General features: G+C 36.8%; 1 protein-coding gene across 1 annotated transcript in view; it reads right to left on the bottom strand.

Moving 5' to 3' along the window:
• LOC105383766 overlaps nucleotides 1–19,748 on the bottom strand; it is a 184,968-nt gene that overhangs the window by 36,724 nt on the left and 128,496 nt on the right. The window contains exons 4-6 of the mRNA XM_048622441.1: nucleotides 4,923–5,052; nucleotides 4,264–4,422; nucleotides 1,077–1,260 (exon numbers count right to left, since the gene is read on the bottom strand). Of these exons, the coding sequence (XP_048478398.1) occupies nucleotides 1,077–1,260; nucleotides 4,264–4,422; nucleotides 4,923–5,052 (473 nt within the window). The remainder of the gene's footprint in view (nucleotides 1–1,076; nucleotides 1,261–4,263; nucleotides 4,423–4,922; nucleotides 5,053–19,748) is intronic.

Genomic DNA, 19,748 nt, shown 5'->3' with positions numbered 1-19,748 from the left:
TCCAGGTAATGGTTAGAGGAAGTGTAAAGGTCGCGGGCCCTATCTGATTTAATTGCGTTCATTATTGCTGGAAAGGAAGCGGGGTGCGCGCGCGCATTATGAATTTAAAGAGGCGCAATTAACATAACCGCGCTCGTAGATGGCGCGATAGCAGCCCGGGCTTTATGATGCTCGAGACATTTTAATCATAGCCGTGAACTATGAGGCACTGTAAGAAATATAATTAAAAATCTAAGGTCAGTGAGCACTACTTATAATTTGTCTATTTTTTTGAGTTTTTATTGTAACCGGCGGCAACTAACCGTAAATATTTCGGTAGGAAAAAATTAAGACATGCTTTTTATTGTTATTTATTCCGAGTGGTCGTTTTTTAAACCGTATTAATGTTTATAAAAGTGCATTCAATTTATTTTACGACGGGTGCGTCTGGCGGTGAGCTGTAGATTGTTAATAAGCCGGGACGATGTCTTCATGTCTTTCCGATTGTTTGTTCTGATAATGGACATCCTGCCTGGAATCAGTTGCGCGATCTTTGTGGTATGTATAACAATAACAAACGTATAATAGATCCAGTAATTGTAGGAATTACTAAATATGTATTTTCATGCGGCCATCAATAATCTTGAAATTACTTCAAACAATGCGTGTGATTTAGGCTACCGAAATTTGACCACATAAGTTTGTATCAAAAATAAAATTGAAATAAATATTATTCCCATAGCATTATAGCGTCATTTATAGGAAAATCTTTTGAAAATGTAAAGTTTCCAGCTACTTGAGAACCAATGCATTTTGAGTCGCAGTGATCACAGCAGAAAGAAAACTAATGTACCCTCACAAGCATTCCATCACTAGTATTGCATCAATCCCATTGTCAATAGCCGCGTCCCCACCGGCTCGGGGTTTCTAATTTAGTTAACCAATGCTCCGTCTATACTAGCATCCACGAAGGCTCATCCATACAGACCGCGCATTTTACCGACCACTAGTGTTGCGAACTTAGCTTAGTCAAGCTCATATCTACATTCTAGGTAAGTAATGCAAAGTAACAGTTATAACTGGTGTTGCGAACTCACCTTAGTCGAGCTCATATCCAGCATGACAGGGAAGGCGGGCAGGCGCGGCGGGCCGCCCTGCTGGCGCGCGAACCTCGTGAACAACCCCCCCAGGGGGGTCTCCGAGCTCTCCACCCTGAGGGGCGAGGTCTGCAGCGGCGGCCGCGGCTCCACCGACCCGAACCCATTCACGCGGTGGAAGTAGCTGCGGAGGAAACAAAAGTTAGTTTATGGTAAGGTTAGATTTTTCCACCAACCCGCACTAGGCCAGCGGTGGACTAGGTATATAACCCTTCCTTCATTGGAAGGAGACCTGTGCCCCAGCGGTGGGGACGTGATGGGTCATGATGATAGGATTTTAAAATAGAATGCCGATTTGGTTTTTGGACTCATTGAGTTGTAAGGTTATGTTTTTGGAGGTAGCTGATTTTCGGCATATCTTAATGTCACAAAAGTGTCGCATTTGGCTAACCATGACGTAATTGCGTGGCGCAGAATTTAAATGCACCGATAAAGTTGCTTTTATCGGCTTTAAAGTTATTGATTTAGGCCAAAATGTGGTCCACCTTATTTGCGAAATCGATTTCAAAGCGATAAATTTGGCTTAAATGTTAAAACATTCCGCTGAAGGACACGGCTTCCGCCTTAGGCACAATTAACACACGCATTTCACCACCGCAGTTGTGAAAGTGATGCTATCTCACCTTTTAATTACCGATTTGTATTAAAATCTTCAACATCTATTTGAAAGAATTCACCAGATAGCAATCGAAAACAATTTGAACCGATTCTTTTAACGATCACAAAGAAGCTCGATTTAAATATTCGAATGAATGTTAAATGTAAGCGTTATTTTAACGCCTATTAAAAAATCATTAGAATTGGTGAAGTTCACCGACCCGAGATGACCAATTCATTAATATAACATAAGTTCACGCGGAGCGCATCGGTTCTCACGAATCATGTAAATTTCGTCGACTAAACGTAAGTTATCGATTGATTAATATGTTAATTGGACATCACTAGCCGGGCCAGTGACCCCTGGGGTCGCACTCGGATGACATGTGAAAAATATTCTCAGATAACATTAGAAAATCGGATGTTTGGCAATGAAGTATTATTTCCTTTTTGTATTCTTTAGGCGGCCATATCTTATACTGGTTTCGTATCCTTTGTGAATTTAGTTCATTAAAATTAAAACTGTATAAGTAGGTACCTACAGGTCATAATATTATAAAAGTCCTTCACATTCCCAATTAAATTAATATAGTTTTCCGTTACTTTGCACTTTACTTGCTAAATATTTGCTTCTGGTAATTTTAAACGCACGTATGTGTTAAGGTTGCCGGCGAATGTGCGATGTTTGCAAAGATAAGTTTGTAACAGAGTACTTCCTAAAGCCAGGTTGCAATGTAGCTATTTTATTTGGTATTGGTATGGAATAATACTTAGGTATATGCCGTATTTTAAAAGACAAAATACCGTAATGGCATCGATGCTTATTAAAATTTGATATTCACATAGGTACTTAATTCCGCCATATTTATTTAAATATGCATGGCTTTGGTTGAATAAATGTTAAGATATGTTGTTGATGAGAATGATAATCAGTTGTCAATCCAACCATGTTACAGCACGGGAGAATCACATTATTATGGATATCTCTTCTTTGTAAGATGTTAATTTACACAAAACAAATGATAGAGATGTAATCATTATGAATACCTATATGGTGGTCTTTAAATTAAGTGACACAGTCAAATTATTTATGATATACATCATTTGGTTTTGAGTGAAGATTTGAGTATCTGCCTACCAGTGTAGGGCATGAGCGTTTACACATTGTGTTTTTTTTATTCAGAAGCCGCAAGACAGCCTCACCGGATACCGGACAGGTACAGTCAGTTACACAATAAAAAACAGACTGTTAATACCTTCTACAAAAAAATCCGAATCCACTGTTTGCTTCCCATTGATTTTTTGGATTTTTTCAAAATTTAGGATTTTATTAATCACATTGTGACACTTTGCGCATAAACACAGAAAGTTACGTAAGGTCGAATGAGCATACGATCTATCTAATCAAAATGATCCTTACCTCGACTTAGATAAGTAAGAATTATACAATCCATATATAAAAACAATGTTGTGTCTGTCTGTACCAGCAGCTGAGCCACCGGATGCGGTACCGGTTACGATAAAGGAGACCTAGACAGGCTGAGACCTAGCTTAGTGCTTGTTGATGCTGCCATAAAAGCACTAGATCTAGATTAGGCTATACTTGTTTTGTGTTACTTAAGCATGTTATTGATATTTTAATATACGGGTATTTTTAGTTATTTTTGGAATAAAAGTTTTTTACAAAATCAATACTCAAGCCAACTTTTGTATGTTTCAAATTTCTCACATAACAGGACCACGAAAAATATGGTTTATAAACCGTAAACTGTAAGTGTATTAGACTCCGGCTTTATTTAGTTACCATAATTGATTGCAACAGTACCTATCAATATGACTGCATTAGCAAATCCGGAGTAGGCCCCCAGGATAGCCATCTTGATTGGTTACGTACACAGATTCATTGGAAGCGCTCTCATATAAGGCAGTGCATTCAAACTGGTTCAGCAGACAACCAGCTACAAATTGAAATCTCCACTTCCTTTCTGATAGGAAATTACGTCTCTGATCACTGTTTATAATCGTCATTAGCCCTTTATAGCCGCACTGATGGCTAATGATGACCTTTATCCGTTTCAAATCAAAATACCGATTTTGTTTATCATTTTAAGAGTGATAAATAAATGCTAGATGATATCTTGGGAGTTTTTAAATTTAATTACGTCGTTAGATGAATTCTCTTATGATGGCTACATCAAGTGTTATCGTGGATGTAAATCAGCATACTTTGACTCGATCGTGAATGAAAAATGTTTGTAAGATAAAACATCAGTTTCTAGTGGCGCCAGCAGTTTAAAAAAAGATATGATGCCTCTCTATTCACCACCTACAGTCTTTCTATAACTTTCCAAAATCAGGAGGGCTAGCACGGTGTGCAAGATGTGGACATCAACACGTGACAAAAGTTTTGCATCGCGCTCACTCACATCGCGTGGCCTCGAGAGCCCTTGCTCTAAGGAAAACTTTTCTCACGACTTGACGTGCACGTCTTGCGTCCCGTGCTAGGCTAGCTGAAGCATCCAGTACTCACTCGCTAGTATGCTGCGTATTATATCTGGCGGCGAGGGACCTCATGATGTCCGAGTAGTTGCGTGGGGCGGGCGGCGCGGGGGCGGGCGGCGCGTGCGGGGAGCCCCGGGACGGGGGGGTGGCGGGGTACGACGACGTGGACGGCGTCACGCTGCGCGACCTGAGACGGAGATAGGGTATGAGGTGGTGGAAAAAGGGGATAGATTGATTTTGTGCTCTTTGTCTTCTGGTAATTTGTGTAAAATGTAAAGGGTTGGGACCCAGGTAGCTGTTGGTGTGAGGGCAATATAAGTATTGTGGTGTCCTGCCGTTGAGGAACTGTAGAAGAGCTGAATAAACCACTAATATAAAAATGAAAATGAAAAATGACTAAACTAGAAGTGTTGGACCTGTCTGTGGAAACCAGCTACAGCTACTAATACTAGCGTACCTATAGCCCTTAATACTTCGAGGCACTGGATATGTTGTTGTAAGAGCTGAACCGATCAGTCTTGACCAGAAACCAGCTGGTGGTCTATGTATAGTCCATCAGATCTAACCCATGAACGCAAATCCTGTGAAACAAAAGAAGGATTTGTTGTCCCATGGGCTGCAGTCTAGACCAGCGGTGTAGCTTGGTGCTAAGAGCATCAGGCTAGTGGATCAACTAGTTCTTATTACCTGGAGGCACTGGATCTGTTGTCGTGTGGGCTGAGCCGCTCAGTCTTGACCAGCGGCGTGGCTTGCTGCTGCGCGGGCGACGCCGCCGCATCGCGCGCGCAGCGCCGAGCGCCGCCGCCGCCGCCTTCACCTGGGGGACAGAGATGGAGAGAGTTAGACAAGGATGGTGATAGTCTGGTGGGAGACAGGGATGTCAATAGCCTGGTGGAAGATACAGATGGAGAGAGTTATATAAGGATGTCAATAGTCTGGTGGGGGACAGAGATGGAAGGTGTTAGACAAGGATGCTGATGCTATAATTAATGAAATAACATTTTCCGTTAGAACTTAAGTACGTCTCATTTTATTACACCATCGGCGGATTTGGAAACCACTTGAAAGTTAAATTATGTTAAAAATTATCTGATAAAAAAAATCTTACGCATATTATGTTTGGACAAATTACGAAGTCTTTTACCGCACATGTCTGTATCGGGATAAAAATCTCATTTCAGGTGACGCGGAACCTACCCCGGCCCATTACTCTTACCAAACTTGCAAATACACAGTGACATCGGCACGGAGAGCGCATTCCGATTGCAGATCACCGAGACATTCCATAAAAAGAATGCAGTCAACGACACGCAATAAAGAATGTTGACATCGACTTGACACGCACACCGGTGCGTGCCGCGGAGCGGACACTCTGACATTACGGCTTTATAATGTTGCGTGCGGAAAATCTAGGGGCTCACTCCCAATTAGCTACAATGTAAAGAACAGCTCTAAACAACACTCTGTGTCATCGTATTAAGGGGTAAAGAACAGCTCAGAAGTGAAGTCAAAGTATGCGCGCTGAATTCTCTCTTCATTAAGACGTGGTGGTTAAAATTCGAAAGGCGCGGCTACACTTTGAATCGTTCAGGAGAGAGTTCATAAATATAGATGTGCCTAAACCACCGCCTAGTTACTGTAATCACAGCACTATACTTGCGCATGCGCTGACGAAAAAACAAGTGACATTCGACCTCTGAAACGGCGCATTTGTGATACAGATTTGTATCTAAACGCGGCGGTGCCTTTGATGGTGACAGGTTGACTTGTCGCACCGAGGCACTTTCTCCCAATCGCTCCTGTCCATCTTGCACTTCTGTATTTGGCGTTGAGCTGCTTCATATTATTGTTAATCTATGTCCACTCGGGGAGGATGTGATGTGAGATTAGTGTCAGCGGGATTCCTTTGCTCTTGAGATATACTCGTAATATTAATATAATATAATATATAATACCATATTTGGTGGCGACTTTCCTGAAGAAAGATAAATAATGTACCGGCTGTTTAAGTCCTAAATAAGTTCTGGAAATATGTCAGTTGGAGTAGTACTGTTTGTGTTGGTAGTTACTTCTAAAAATAATTATCTCGGAAATAATTCACATCTGGATATGCAATTATGTATTCCATATTTTAGTTTGTATATCTATCTATCCAAATATAATAATTTAATATTCCAATAATTCACATTCGAAGTCAAAACAGAATATGGAGGTGAGTTTAGACACGTCTTAAGAAGCTTACGTTTATTGCAATAAAGTTAATTCTGTCAGAGAAATTAATTTATGCAGTATTAGTGTAACTTCAATCTTCTAAAGCTGGTTTAATACTCTCCGACATATCTGATCACTTTTTCTAAGCATATAGGTATTCGTTTTAGATTTTAGATCGATGTTCTAAAAAATCTTTAGCCAAATTGTACAAATTTGTCAATCAGGTTCATTTGCATAATTAAAAGCTTCTTTAAGTCCAAATTTTATGGCGAAAATATTTTGTAACATTTTACATAAATTAAAGTTGATTTATCATGAGAACAGAAGTCTGTTGCGCATCGCTATTGCAGAACAAAAATGCTAGTACAATATTTTATCTAGCTTATGGTCTAACTTTGGACATTTACACTTTCGAGTATGACCTAAAACTCAATCTACAAACACATCATAAACACATAGTAATGTGACTAAAGAAGGTTAATTTCTAGGACATCTTGACTATAAAATATAGTAATTAAATATTAAAAGTGATACTTTGCGCCGTAAACACACATGATTAACATAGGTAAAGCGCTTTATTAAACAATTTCATTTAAAATTATTTCCTTGTCGAATAATAATCACGTCTTACATGACTAGACCTATAACAAGAAAAATCTTTATACCTAGATATAGGTATCTAACTTTTATAGGTAGGTATAGCTAATAAATACAAGATTACGTGTATAAATAATAATGGACTGGATTTCCATAAAATTTTCACTTTTTAGGCCTAAGATATGCATACCAGTATTGTAAAGTAACAATGGGAGACATTTCTATTGAACTCAAGTAATATGTAATGCGTTTTATGAGTTCAGTATTGTATGAGACAGTTTCTTTGATAAAGAAGACCGGCCTTATTTAGAGATAATAATAATACATGATAGTGTTTGTATTGTACCATTCCCGGTGTGAGGGTTTTATCAACTGCGAGGATTGTTAATAAAACTAGTTACTTAGGTAGGTATATTGTAAGTAGATACGCTAGTAGTTGCACCTAGTTAGGCAGATACTTCTTCTTACTCCTATAATAATAAATGGCACCTACTCACATAAATTAAACTCCTGTAAATCTTAATGTAGAAAAGTTGTCAAGGAAAAATTGTATCTGTTCTACAATTAGTTAAAGTATAAAATGGCTCGTGCGGCTTCATTTTCTTGTGCTCATTAATCAAAATGTCAATAGGCAATTATGTATTAGAAATCGTTTTCGTTCAAGACAATATTCCAAAAGACGGAAACAGGGAAAGTATCGACGTATCGTGACGAAGTGATTATGATGTGTTATTTAAAATATGTAATGTGTTACCTGTTCAAAAAAAGCATATATTATTTAATGTAATAGAAGAATTTTGTAACGATGAATATAAAAAACCTAAAATTCATATGTATCCTACTAGACAATCTAAAGAAAGTGTATTAATCAAACCGAATATAAACAATTTTTATGGCAAACGTACTAAAGAATACCTAACACCGACTATATTTAATAACTTACCACCTAATTTATTAAAACTAAGATGTTCTAAAAAAACTATAAAAAATAAAATAAAATATCATTTATTACAAGATTAAGCTACCTGCAATGAGTATTATAAGTACACTAAATGCATATGTTCATTAAGTACATCTATGTAATCTTTAATAATAACTTGTAATAGCATAAGTTACTAAATTTACACTAGTAATAGATATATATACCTATTAGTTGTGTAACTTACCTAATTTGTTTGTATAAATGCGAGTCTTTGTCTCCCGCTAAACTGTACTGCAGTTTGGGAGTATATATACGTAATTTGTAAGTTATACTCTGATCAACAATAAACGTTTATAAAAAAAAAAAAAAAAGAACGATAACTTCCGGTGAGGTACTCGGGGTTTAATCTAATCTTGTTTCTCGATCGTACGAACATGCAGCATGTCCGCATGATTTTGTCACGTCTTATCTTACGCGTCTTACACCCTGTGCTAGGTATGCAGTTAAAAAATGCGTGGTAAGGTTATCGCTGAAAAGAGCCCACAATGGTAAATAACATAATAATTTAGATACATGGTAATAGAAATGAACCCTTGATATAACATACCGATTTTTCAGCCTCTTTTATGTTTTTCAGGAAATCTATGCAATTCCATTATAGCTAGTGAATTATAAATACGAAATATGAAAAGTTGTACTATTGATATATTATGGAAAAGTTAGTAGTAAATGTAAATGTCATTTCGTAGTTTTAGTGCGGCATCAAAGAATTGTTTACGCAAAACAAAACAACAACATTCAGTTATTTCCCAGCTCATTCCTTTACGATCCTCTTCAAAATCAACAAATCAATTTATCAGTACAACTGTAGTTCAAATGTCAACATGTTGACCACTTCTTTCTCAAAACACCGCGCGTACCAAAGAGTATATACCTACCACTAGCGGTCAACTGTCAACAAACTTGACAGATCAAGTGTCAACAATCTTTGTCTTCGATTCCCCGAGACTTGTAAGTGGCAAGGTTTACAGTCGGTAGTAAAACGATTGCCGTAAATGTAGCTATGATTTAGGTTTATGGAGAGGTTAGGTATTGACCTTAGGTCTTGTAGGCGCTACAGTGTGTCAAGCCAAGTTTCTTCAGTATTATTTAATAATTCTTTTGAGTTTCAGCTTTTTTTGAAAAATATAATTTGGTTTAATTCTATGGCCATAGATAGGTGCATGCGTGATTATTTATGACGTAGATAATTATGGAGTTCGGCCAGCTAAAAACTAAACACTAAATCATCTAATAAAACTTCTGAAACCCACATCATCCCCAAGCAACAGATTATTATCTAGTAAATCCATAATCTCAAACAGCAAGCCGCCGTCGATATCTCTCACATACAAACTCAATTAGCTTATCTCTGTACATATTCATATATGTCTACATGTAGACTCGGATCACTTAGGCAGTCTGTTTGTAAGTCGTAGCAGCCGGGGTCAGGTGGCAACGGTACCAGCGGACGTATTCTACATGGATTAGCGATTCTATTAAATCACAGCAATTTTATATAATAAAGTAAATAAAGAACTTGATATTTATAGCAAGCACACATATGAATGCAAAAAAACTATCTCAAACTGGCTACAGCCGCTAACTTTCGAAACCACGGATTCAATGTTAATAAGCATACAATGAATTATAATTATAATCATATTATTACATATATCACTCGGACCCAATTTACACACACAGACACAGACAGACACAGACACACACACACACACACGCACACATACATACACTCATATTATATATGTATATATATTTGTACCTACTTTATTTTTATACAATATACATAATTATATTAAGATCACCGTATCATAATAGCTTCAGATTCTAAACCCCATATTTACTTTTTCTTGTTATTTTGTGTAAACTATCTTTATTTAGCAATAATTTGTACCTTAACACTTATAAATGATGTTATGAAGGAGCGGGATCACCTGGCACAGGCATTTCATGCTTAAATGGTGATTCCATTTATTACTGATTAATTTGCCCAAACATTGTTAAAGAAATAAAGATTTTTTTTTATTTTTTTTTATTAAAGACCATTTAAATAGTTATAATAAGTATTTAAAACATCCAAAATCCTATTTATTTATAAACACTTTATTGTATAAAGTTACAATTAAAAAAAAGGTGAAGAACATTAAAAGAAAACTAACAATGTACAAAGGCGGGCTTATTGCCAAAAAGCAATTTCTTCCAGCCAACCCTTGTTAGGTTGGGAGAAGAGGACATTAACGCTAAATCAACTAATCCCTACTTTCTTCTCTCAAAGGACCAGAATAGTGCCGTGGTTGACCTGACACGTGTTGCAGGGGGTGAAGCGGACGAGGCGGGGAGGGGGGGGGGAGGATGTGCGCCGTGCGTGTGTTCCTAATCGCTTCTCTAAGAGATAAAATATCATTTGTAGTCCCCGATTATGCCAGTAAGATATTATACTCACGTAATTACTGTAGCTTTATTCATTGTCATTTATGGGTTTCGAAATTAATGGAAATGGGAATTAATGCTGTACATTTTTAATTTAAGTTAGGTTTGCGTTTTTTTTTGTTTGAGCCATGATAAGGAATGGCCGAAGAAAGAAAAATACGAAAATGCGACATAAAAACGACCAAGATCCAATGTAGATGCATTGTTATGAAACTAATGTAATCATAACGTTAGGTTAACTTAACTCTACACATGTACTTACTTTCTTACTCATTCAAAAATATAACTGTACGGAAGAACATAGCATACCACAAGTGCACCTGCGACCAACTGACAATGTATGTTCAAATGAGTTAGAGTTAAAGCTCAAGCAAAGCACTTCTGCGCTGTATTCTCAACTACTTAAATAAACAGTATAATATTTGACAGAACTCAGGCACGCGTCGTGTTGCGTGGGAGCCCATAAACTTGGCATCCGGAAACCAACGAAGTTTGAACCTTATTGACTATAGGTTAGGTAGGACGCAGGAGACTTTTGACCTTAATACGTTAGGGTTAATGTGTAGGACGTAAAAAGGTGTGTTGCGTAGGGTGCATGACAGTGCATTGTCATCTAGTTTTAGATATTATGAGAGCTCGGTTTGTGATGTTGTTACAAAGTTTATCATAAATAAAAAACATAAGTAGTTTTTAAAACTATTGTTAATAGCTAGAAATTATGCGAATATTTCTTTGCCCAATCTGTAAATATAGTAGTGATTTCGTTCATTCGTATGTAATTACTTAATAATTAAAACTATATGTAACTATTTCAATAAGCTTTACATAATCCACACTTTATAACCAGAGTTCTGCAGTGGATTTCTAAATTTATAAGATAACTATAATCTATGTTGTAAATCTATAATTATAATGCTTGAAACTAACCCTATTGCGCACTGGAGCAGCAGTTGGCTAATAAGGCAACTCTGTGTCGGTACTAAAAATGCTTCCAAAAACCCACTAGGAGTCTAAACACCTTGAAACATTACTGTAGAAAAAGTTAAATAGCGAAAGACGCTCAGTAAGTTCTAGAATTTTATAGTTCAGTTATACTGTCATACTATAAAGGTGCTGCGGTGCTGACTGACTTGAATATTGGATCGATGTGGGCACTTTACAAGTCGACTACAATAATTACTATAACAAATATTCCCATCGACCGAAGATTCCTCATCTCAATTGGCGCCTTAACATTTTGATCATATTTATGTATGTTTGTTCCAAAATATTGTCAAGTACATTTTTAAACTGCAGTATTCCATCCATCACAAACAGTTCACGTCTTGGCTCACTCATTGAAAGATATACATATTCGGTAACCGTAAACACTAGAGTTAACTTTCAGTTTAGTATGTCCGGCATTGCTGAGCCTAAATCTTCTTCAGCGATCTGTCCGCGTTTTTTCTACTTTAAAAATACACTGCACGCGTTCACAGCCGGCCGGGTTAAACCAATAAACAGTCGCCAGTCGACACAGGTGGGCAGCGGCGGTCGAGTCAACAGTCAGGTGTGGCCTGCTGGGTAAATAAATACGGACACACAATGTGTGACCAGATAGGCAGAGCCCTTTGTTGCCCGTGCTTGCTCGCTGGACAGTCAAGTGTCAAAATGAGGTGTGAGGACGTTTGGGAGTTAGGTGTGAGCGTTATAATAAGAACCGAAGAAAACCTTCTGTAAATACGCATAACTAGATAAGATTTTCCAAGTAAAAAACATTGGAATTGTGTACATTCTTTCATAAGAAATTACGCTGATTTAAAAATGGCAGCCATAATACATCATAAATCTTCAATGAACTATGTGATATGCACGAACAGTCAACAGGTGGTGACTGGCCGGCACACACGAGGCATGTCAAGAGCCAGAAAAAAATAACTCTGACCATAGAGTACCACATCCCTCTTCACCTCTTCACACAAGTTGTCTATGGTCAAACGTTTACGAAGGTGGTTTCACAAAGTTTGGAGAGTGACCTCTTAACGACCGACCCTCTGACGCTGTCTCAAGTAGACGTTGACTCGTATTCTTATTTTAAATTGAAATGTTTTATCTTTTTTTGAAATAAAGCTTCCTCATGGCCAGGCACATTATGGGATAATGCCCCTAATCTTTTCCAAAGACAGAAATTTACAATAAAAGATTCCTTATTTCCTGCTCGTTCTGGCACATCACCTAGGTATTTGTTTAAAGCTGTATTGAGGAAATGTAATTTCAATAAGTACATATTTCGATTTCCATACTTTACATATAGTTTATAGTATTCTTCAAGCATCGTAAAAGGTACCTAGATACCAAAACTAAATCTATAGTCAATCCATGATAATACCAGATTGATTGACACTAGAATAAAGGCATATACGCCAATACATTCTGCAGTAAAGTATAGTCTGAATATAAATATATTGACATAATCAAAATACAGTCAGAATCAGAATCAGTCAGGGCTCAAGAGGAAAACCAACCTAAAATATTTAAAAACCAACGGCTTTTTCAGTTCGAAAGAAGAATTCGTTTTAAATTCAACTCATGCGCAGAGTTTTCTACGCCGGGGTCGCTGCCGGCGCGGCCATCGAATCCGCAATTAACTTATTAGCATTTGATCCGGTGACCCCAGTGGCTCGGTGGTTGAGAGCTAGCTCGTGCGGTAATAATTGAGTTCATTGATTTTGTGAGAATGACTTTTTTCGGAATTCTTATATGTAAGTACTTTATATTTTTTTTTGCCATCCATTTTATTTCTTGTTAATGTTTGAAACTTATTAACTTTAACTTGGCCACAACTGATTAAACCTCTAGAATATGAAATTCGATAAGTATACATATACCACGTGAAGAATCCAAATTTTAACCAAAACAGAAAACCCTAACATCCCAAAGTTCAAAAATCGAACAGCCGCACAGAACACACAATACGACGTGACTTAGGAGTCAAGTTAGACACGCACACACACACGCAAACAAACCAAATGACTAAAAAACAACGTAAGCAAGTTGAGCCGCGGGTCAGAGGTCATTCCGACCCCGGGATCAGCGCTCGCCGGTGGAACCGCAGCAGTGTGTGAGCTTCAGAATAATACAAATACAATACAAACACTCACGCCTTGTACTAATGTACTCCATTGCGGGGTAGGCAGAGGTGTATTGCTGCGCCAACTTTTCGCCAGTGTTGTGTTAGTCCCAAATCCCAATGTAATAGGGGGCGGGCCTATTGCCATTTTACGGGCACATCCAAGACCCGAGAACAAATATCTGTGTTTAAGCAAATATCTGCCCCAGCCGGGAATCGAACCCAGGACCTTCGGCTCAGTAGTCAGGGTCACTAACCACTACGCCATTCGGTCGTCTACTAAGCCAGAGCTTCAGAGTAGTCAAAAATAAAATACAAAAGAAATAAAACAAACAAAACGCAAAATAAACTACCCCAGGACGTACCCGACCCAAAAAGTCAGTTGAGAGTTGTCATAGTGTTGAAAGCATTACATTTCCTACCTAGTTCACGAAGCTTAAAACTACGCCAAGCAGACGTCCATACAGTTCCATACACAGTTAACATCGATGCTTTCTAATAAATATCAATCAAACCAATACTCATTTAATTAGAATAAAACATCTTCCATTTGTTTTGTATGTTTGTGTAAGCCTTGATGATTGCATGTATTTATAATGTCCTCCTAGCCGAATTTCGACCACGGCGGCCAATCTCAATTGAGATCAGCCATCTACGCAGGAGTAGATTATAGTGCCCAAGTGTGTGCGCAGTACACAGGAGCACTCTCTGTTCCATCACTCTCATAGCCCAATGGGACGGATTGACCGACACGACTGGAGAGAGCTAGGCGCAGGACCGACTGCTTTTACATGCCCATCCGACAGCATGGATCGTTTCACTGTTTCGGACATCAGGTGATCAGCCTTCTATGTCCTAGCCAAACTTAGAACCACAATTTAGAAACACAAATTGATGGTCCCACCCGGGAATCGAACCCGGGACCTCCTGGTCATGAAGCGAAGCTTCTACCACTAGACCACAGAGGCAGGCAGGTATTTATAAAGCACACATAACCACAATATTAATGCTCTGAGTTCTCAAAATTATGGTAAAACTGAAAATTGTATCAGTTTTCTGATCCTTAAATAAATGAAAAATAAAAATAATAAGCAGTGACAATGGCATACACACACATGAATGTCAAATGAACGCGTAAGTTAACATACTGTCTATATTTTACTCAAACCTTTCCGACCTATCGCGACCCGTGACCTTGACCGTGACCTCAACCCGGCGACGTTTTTAACGGTCTCCGAGATTCAAATAGCTGGGGAATTTTAAATTAGGAATGCGATTCGTATGCTGTTTGTTTATTGGCTCCGAGTGGGATCAGATGAGATGCAAGCCGCATGTTAGTAGATGGAAGACGATAATTTATTCAAGAACAGATATCATGTCAATTGGAATTTGGTTATTTAAAATCAACACGTTGTCGATACCACTGTGTTAAGGCGACCAGCACCTAATAAGTAGCTAGGGCCAGTGTTTTTCCCAACAAGTGATAACATAAATGCAACTACGAAAACAATTGTACCTACCTGAATTTAAATATTGGTGTTGGCCAAAAAATTACAACATAAGATGGACATTTAAAAACATGTGAATTGCACGACAGGCTCCAGAAAGCCACGCGGCGATTTCACCACGGGCTTCCCAGATTCCAAATTCAAACTCAACGCATAAATCCTTAGAGCCTTCTAGAAAAAAAAAGACACAATACTTGCCATAACCGTTGGCTGTATTGTCGCGATTTCCTGGCCATTAGGGACAGAAAAAAACACACACACACAAAGCCACAGGTACCTGACCTTTTATTTTTTTTCTTTTCGGTCAGGTAGGTTATAGGTAAGTTAGTGTCCCTTTCTAAGAACTGTATGGTATCGTTTTGTTTGCAAAAAATTAGAAACTGCGTACAGTTTCAATGAAGGGATGGAATTACATTGCTTGTCGTAGGGTGCAAGCGTCATGACGATTGTTTGCTATGTGTGATCGATTGAGGGTGCTGTACTTAGGGTGATAACATCAATGAATGTCAGAAGAATACATACACCCACCGTAAATAAATACAACTTGTATGTTAAGTTATTCGCAACCGAAGAATTATGAATAGTATGTTGTAAAGGGCCAAGGTAAAAACAATAACGCTATGTCAGAGTCATAGTTCAAAGTGATCTTGTTGTAGAATAGGTGTAGGTAGCTACTTACAAAGACATATTGACACGAAATTGTTATGTTAACTATTGTTGTTATATTTAAACAGAAAATAGTTTTTATTTATACTCCAAAACCAAACCCTTTCTTTTACATACTTTACAATGTAACCTTGGCTTTATTTACTCCTTTTTATAAAGCATTGTGCACACATTGTCGGCGCCAATAGGCTTATTGCCACCCTTTCCGGGTCTATTTCTATTGAAAGATCTTATTATATCATGGTAAAGGTGAAAATAGATTGTGAGCTCTTCTGCGTAATATTTTCAAACACAATGGGTAGTTTTAAGTTTAGATTTAGAAGAAATCCCTTCAGGCAAAAGGGCGAGTCGGCAAACATCAAATAATCTACCAACAGTAAAAGATTATTTCCGAAGGTCCAGTAATACCTTTATTACCTGCAAAAAGGTTAGAGCGGTAACTAGAGGACCTTTTTAGGTGAAATTATTATAAGTAGGCATATTAAAATGTTAGCCGGGTCCTTACATTGGTACGGTACGAAAAACCAATATCTTTAATTACCGCAAATACCTAAATAATTACGAAGTTTCATGTAGCATAATAATCGAAATGCAATTACTGAGAGTATAAAAAAGCTATGTTATTAACAGAATCATTTAAAACAACAATAAACTCGAAATGTCTGAAACGAGAGCAGTCCGCGTAGCCGACGGCAAGTGGCCATACGAAAGAGTTCAACGCGGAGTCCAAAAGAAAGTTCTACAGCCAATATAATTAGTTTTTAAGTATTTTTAATTTTAACACGTAATGTTATGATGCGTTTTCTGTGAAATTATTTTAGTTTTTTAAATAAAAAGACTTTGTTTTATATGTTTCCGTTTTATACTGGCTTATTTTCAGACTCTATTTGTTTTGGCATTTCGTTTAGAAGTTATTTTTAAGTAATACTTACATACATTTTATATTCTAAAATCTAGAAATCAAAGTATAAATAGTGAACTATTAACTTACGTTCTTCTAGTTCTTCTTCGTAGTCTGAATAATATTTGTCTTCTTTGAAGCCTTGATTTTCTGGCTGCTGGTAAAACCTCTCCGATTTGATGTACATTTTCAAATACATTACATTCACACTTCAAATGAAAAAATCCAAAACTCGCTGTCTAAAACTCACTGAATAGTATTTTAAGCATAAACTATTCGTTTTTTAAGCTAAAAAGACTCACTGGCAAGAATCAAAAACTCAAACAATTAAAAACAAAGTGTCACTGGCAACTGTCAATGCGATCAATCAAAATATGACGTCACTGAATTCGCGATTCGATTTTCAAACGGGCGAGTTTTCCCGAGCGCGGGCGTAGATAGCCGAGCGAGCGGTCGGAGCGAACACGGGCTGCCGCGGGGACTGGCGGCCGCGCACTGCCCGCGACCTGCCTGCCAGTTATCAGAACCTTTGACAGAAAAAAAGAAAAAAGGCTCAACAGGTAGCGTGCCAAAGCTTTGCTCGCTTTGTCGAGGAAAAGGGAGCGTTTACGAAGTGAGCGTGCAATAAATGCGTTGTTTAAGTAATGTAATGGAGTATGGTGGAGCAACTTCGGCATGTCATTTGTAGCTCTGATTTGTATAAAAAGATGGTTGTTCAGGAAATGGGGTTTGATTGTTATATTGTGTCCGTAACATACTAGAGTGTTTATGTTAGAACTTATATATGATTATGACATACCCATGAGTTATTTAAAAAAAATAGTAAGTACCTATGACTTTATGTATCAATATTGTATATACCTACATATTATTTTTAACTTTACGTTATTAATTTATTAGATGGAAGAAAAACTATTAACGACGACAAAGTAATAAATTCTAGTTTTTATTAACGAGTAGTTCTACAAATTAACTGTAAATAAGTAATTTAACTTCGTCGATAAGTTAATTTTTCGCTTTCTTTGGTTCCCTGTGGTGTTATGTTGAGTAAATCTTCAACAAGATAAATGTAAATATTTAATTTTGCATGATTAGTGCCACATATCTTTTAAAGGTACATTGGAATGTGAGCATTTTATATTTTCTCAAGAGATATTTCATTTAAATTAATAAAATATTTTCTATTTATAATATTTAGGTGTATGTACATTAGATTAAACATAGTTCTACGTTCCACTTAACCCTATCACCTGATCATAAGCCAACACTCATCCAATGCTGGACATAGGCCTCCCCTCCCTCGCTCAGTATTAATTACGCAGTCTTCAAGACACTAAAATTACAGTTACCTTGTAAAATTAATTCAGATATTTACGACGCCAGAGTTGAACGTATCAACGTGTTGTAGTTATAAATAATATATGATATATACGTATATATAATGTAGTGTGTTTATCCAAAATGTAAATAATGTGCTATCAAAAGTATCAATTTTGTTTTGTATTCGAATGAAATCCATTTAAATGTCAACTTTATTTGTCAAGTCCTATAATTTGACACTAATTTACACAAATGTATAAAAATAACTCAATTTATAATCATTTGAACTAGTAAATCACGCGCTATTATGGTGTGATCTGAATATTATTCAAATCTCTTTATTATATATTATAGTAGAGAGTTTATTCAGTTAGAACAGACAACATAATATTTATCTAGTGGAAGTGTAAGCCAAATCTTGAACTTTTTGTGATTCTTACCTTATATTATATGATTGTAGGTATATAACATATTATGTAGGGGTACTTAACAGAAGTACAAGAACTTTGTTTTATTTCATATTTTATAAATAATATACGTTGTATGGGTTCTGTAGAAAGCTCATTGTAAAGCAAAGTATCGCATATGCCTAGCGAAAAGTACCGATTTAAATGCAATAGTTTATTTAATACTAGCTGTTCCCGCGCGCTTCGCTTCGCCTTAAAAGTTTTCCCGTGGGAATTTCGGGATAAAAAGTAGCCTATGTTCTTTCCCAGGGTCTAGACCGTATGTATACCAAATTTCATTCAAATCCGTTCAGTAGTTTTGACGTGAAAGAGTAACAGACAGACAGACAGACAGACACAGTTACTTTCGCATTTATAATATTATATTATAATTATAATTATAATTATAATTATAATTATAATTATAATTATAATATTAGTAAGGATAAGGATAAGGATTGACAAGTGTTAAAGTTGTCTTGGCCTGTAGTAAACGAACAGTTTAACTGAAGATATAGACTGAAGATAATCTCATTAAAATACTCTTCTGCCTTTGTATTTATAATCCTTTTACCAGAAAATATGGCAACCATATTTTAAATTTTATGTTACTAACCAAATCCAATGGAATGCTTTAAATTTTATTGTTCTATCAGTTAATAGTTGAAAATCATATTATTTTTTAGTGTTTAAATCATGTATGTATACAGAATAAAACATTCTTCAGGATTTGGTCATGGCTTTGTTTAATTTATTCATGCGTATAAAATATGTCTGTGATATGTTACGTTTACGTTATCAGAAAACAAATGAATGATTATAATTTTGGCATAAAAACCTATTTCGAAGGTATTAATAAAAGACAAGTTTTTGGACTATAACAAACACTCTAGGTATATCTTGAGAGAATACTGAAATATATCAATATAATAATAATACGAACACATCAGTCTTCAGTTAAACTGTAAACAAATAGGCAACTAATCAATAAAACATATTGAAACAATACCGTTATCAATTTTACGATCAATAAAATCGAAATACCCCAAATGTCTCTGTAAGAGCCAATCGTTTGGCAGTCGTGGATATTTTTATGTCTCAATGCTGTCAAAACAGGGTCTGTAATGTGAGAACCGAAGGAAAAACTAGAAGTCGATTGATTAATAATGCGTTGACCCTGTTCGATGTGATTTAGTTCCGACGGCACTAATTCCCAGAGGTCACATGTAGGTATAAACCAGTATTTCAAAGGAGCTTAAATCTATGCCCGCTCTTTTATTGCCTGGGATCATAAAAAATGAGTTTGCTGATATGAAACATAGAATTAAATTTATAAAACTGTT

Source organism: Plutella xylostella, chromosome 8 (genome assembly GCF_932276165.1).
Source record: "Plutella xylostella chromosome 8, ilPluXylo3.1, whole genome shotgun sequence".
NCBI lineage: Eukaryota > Metazoa > Arthropoda > Insecta > Lepidoptera > Plutellidae > Plutella > Plutella xylostella.
This window is presented reverse-complemented; position numbering and strand designations above follow the sequence as displayed.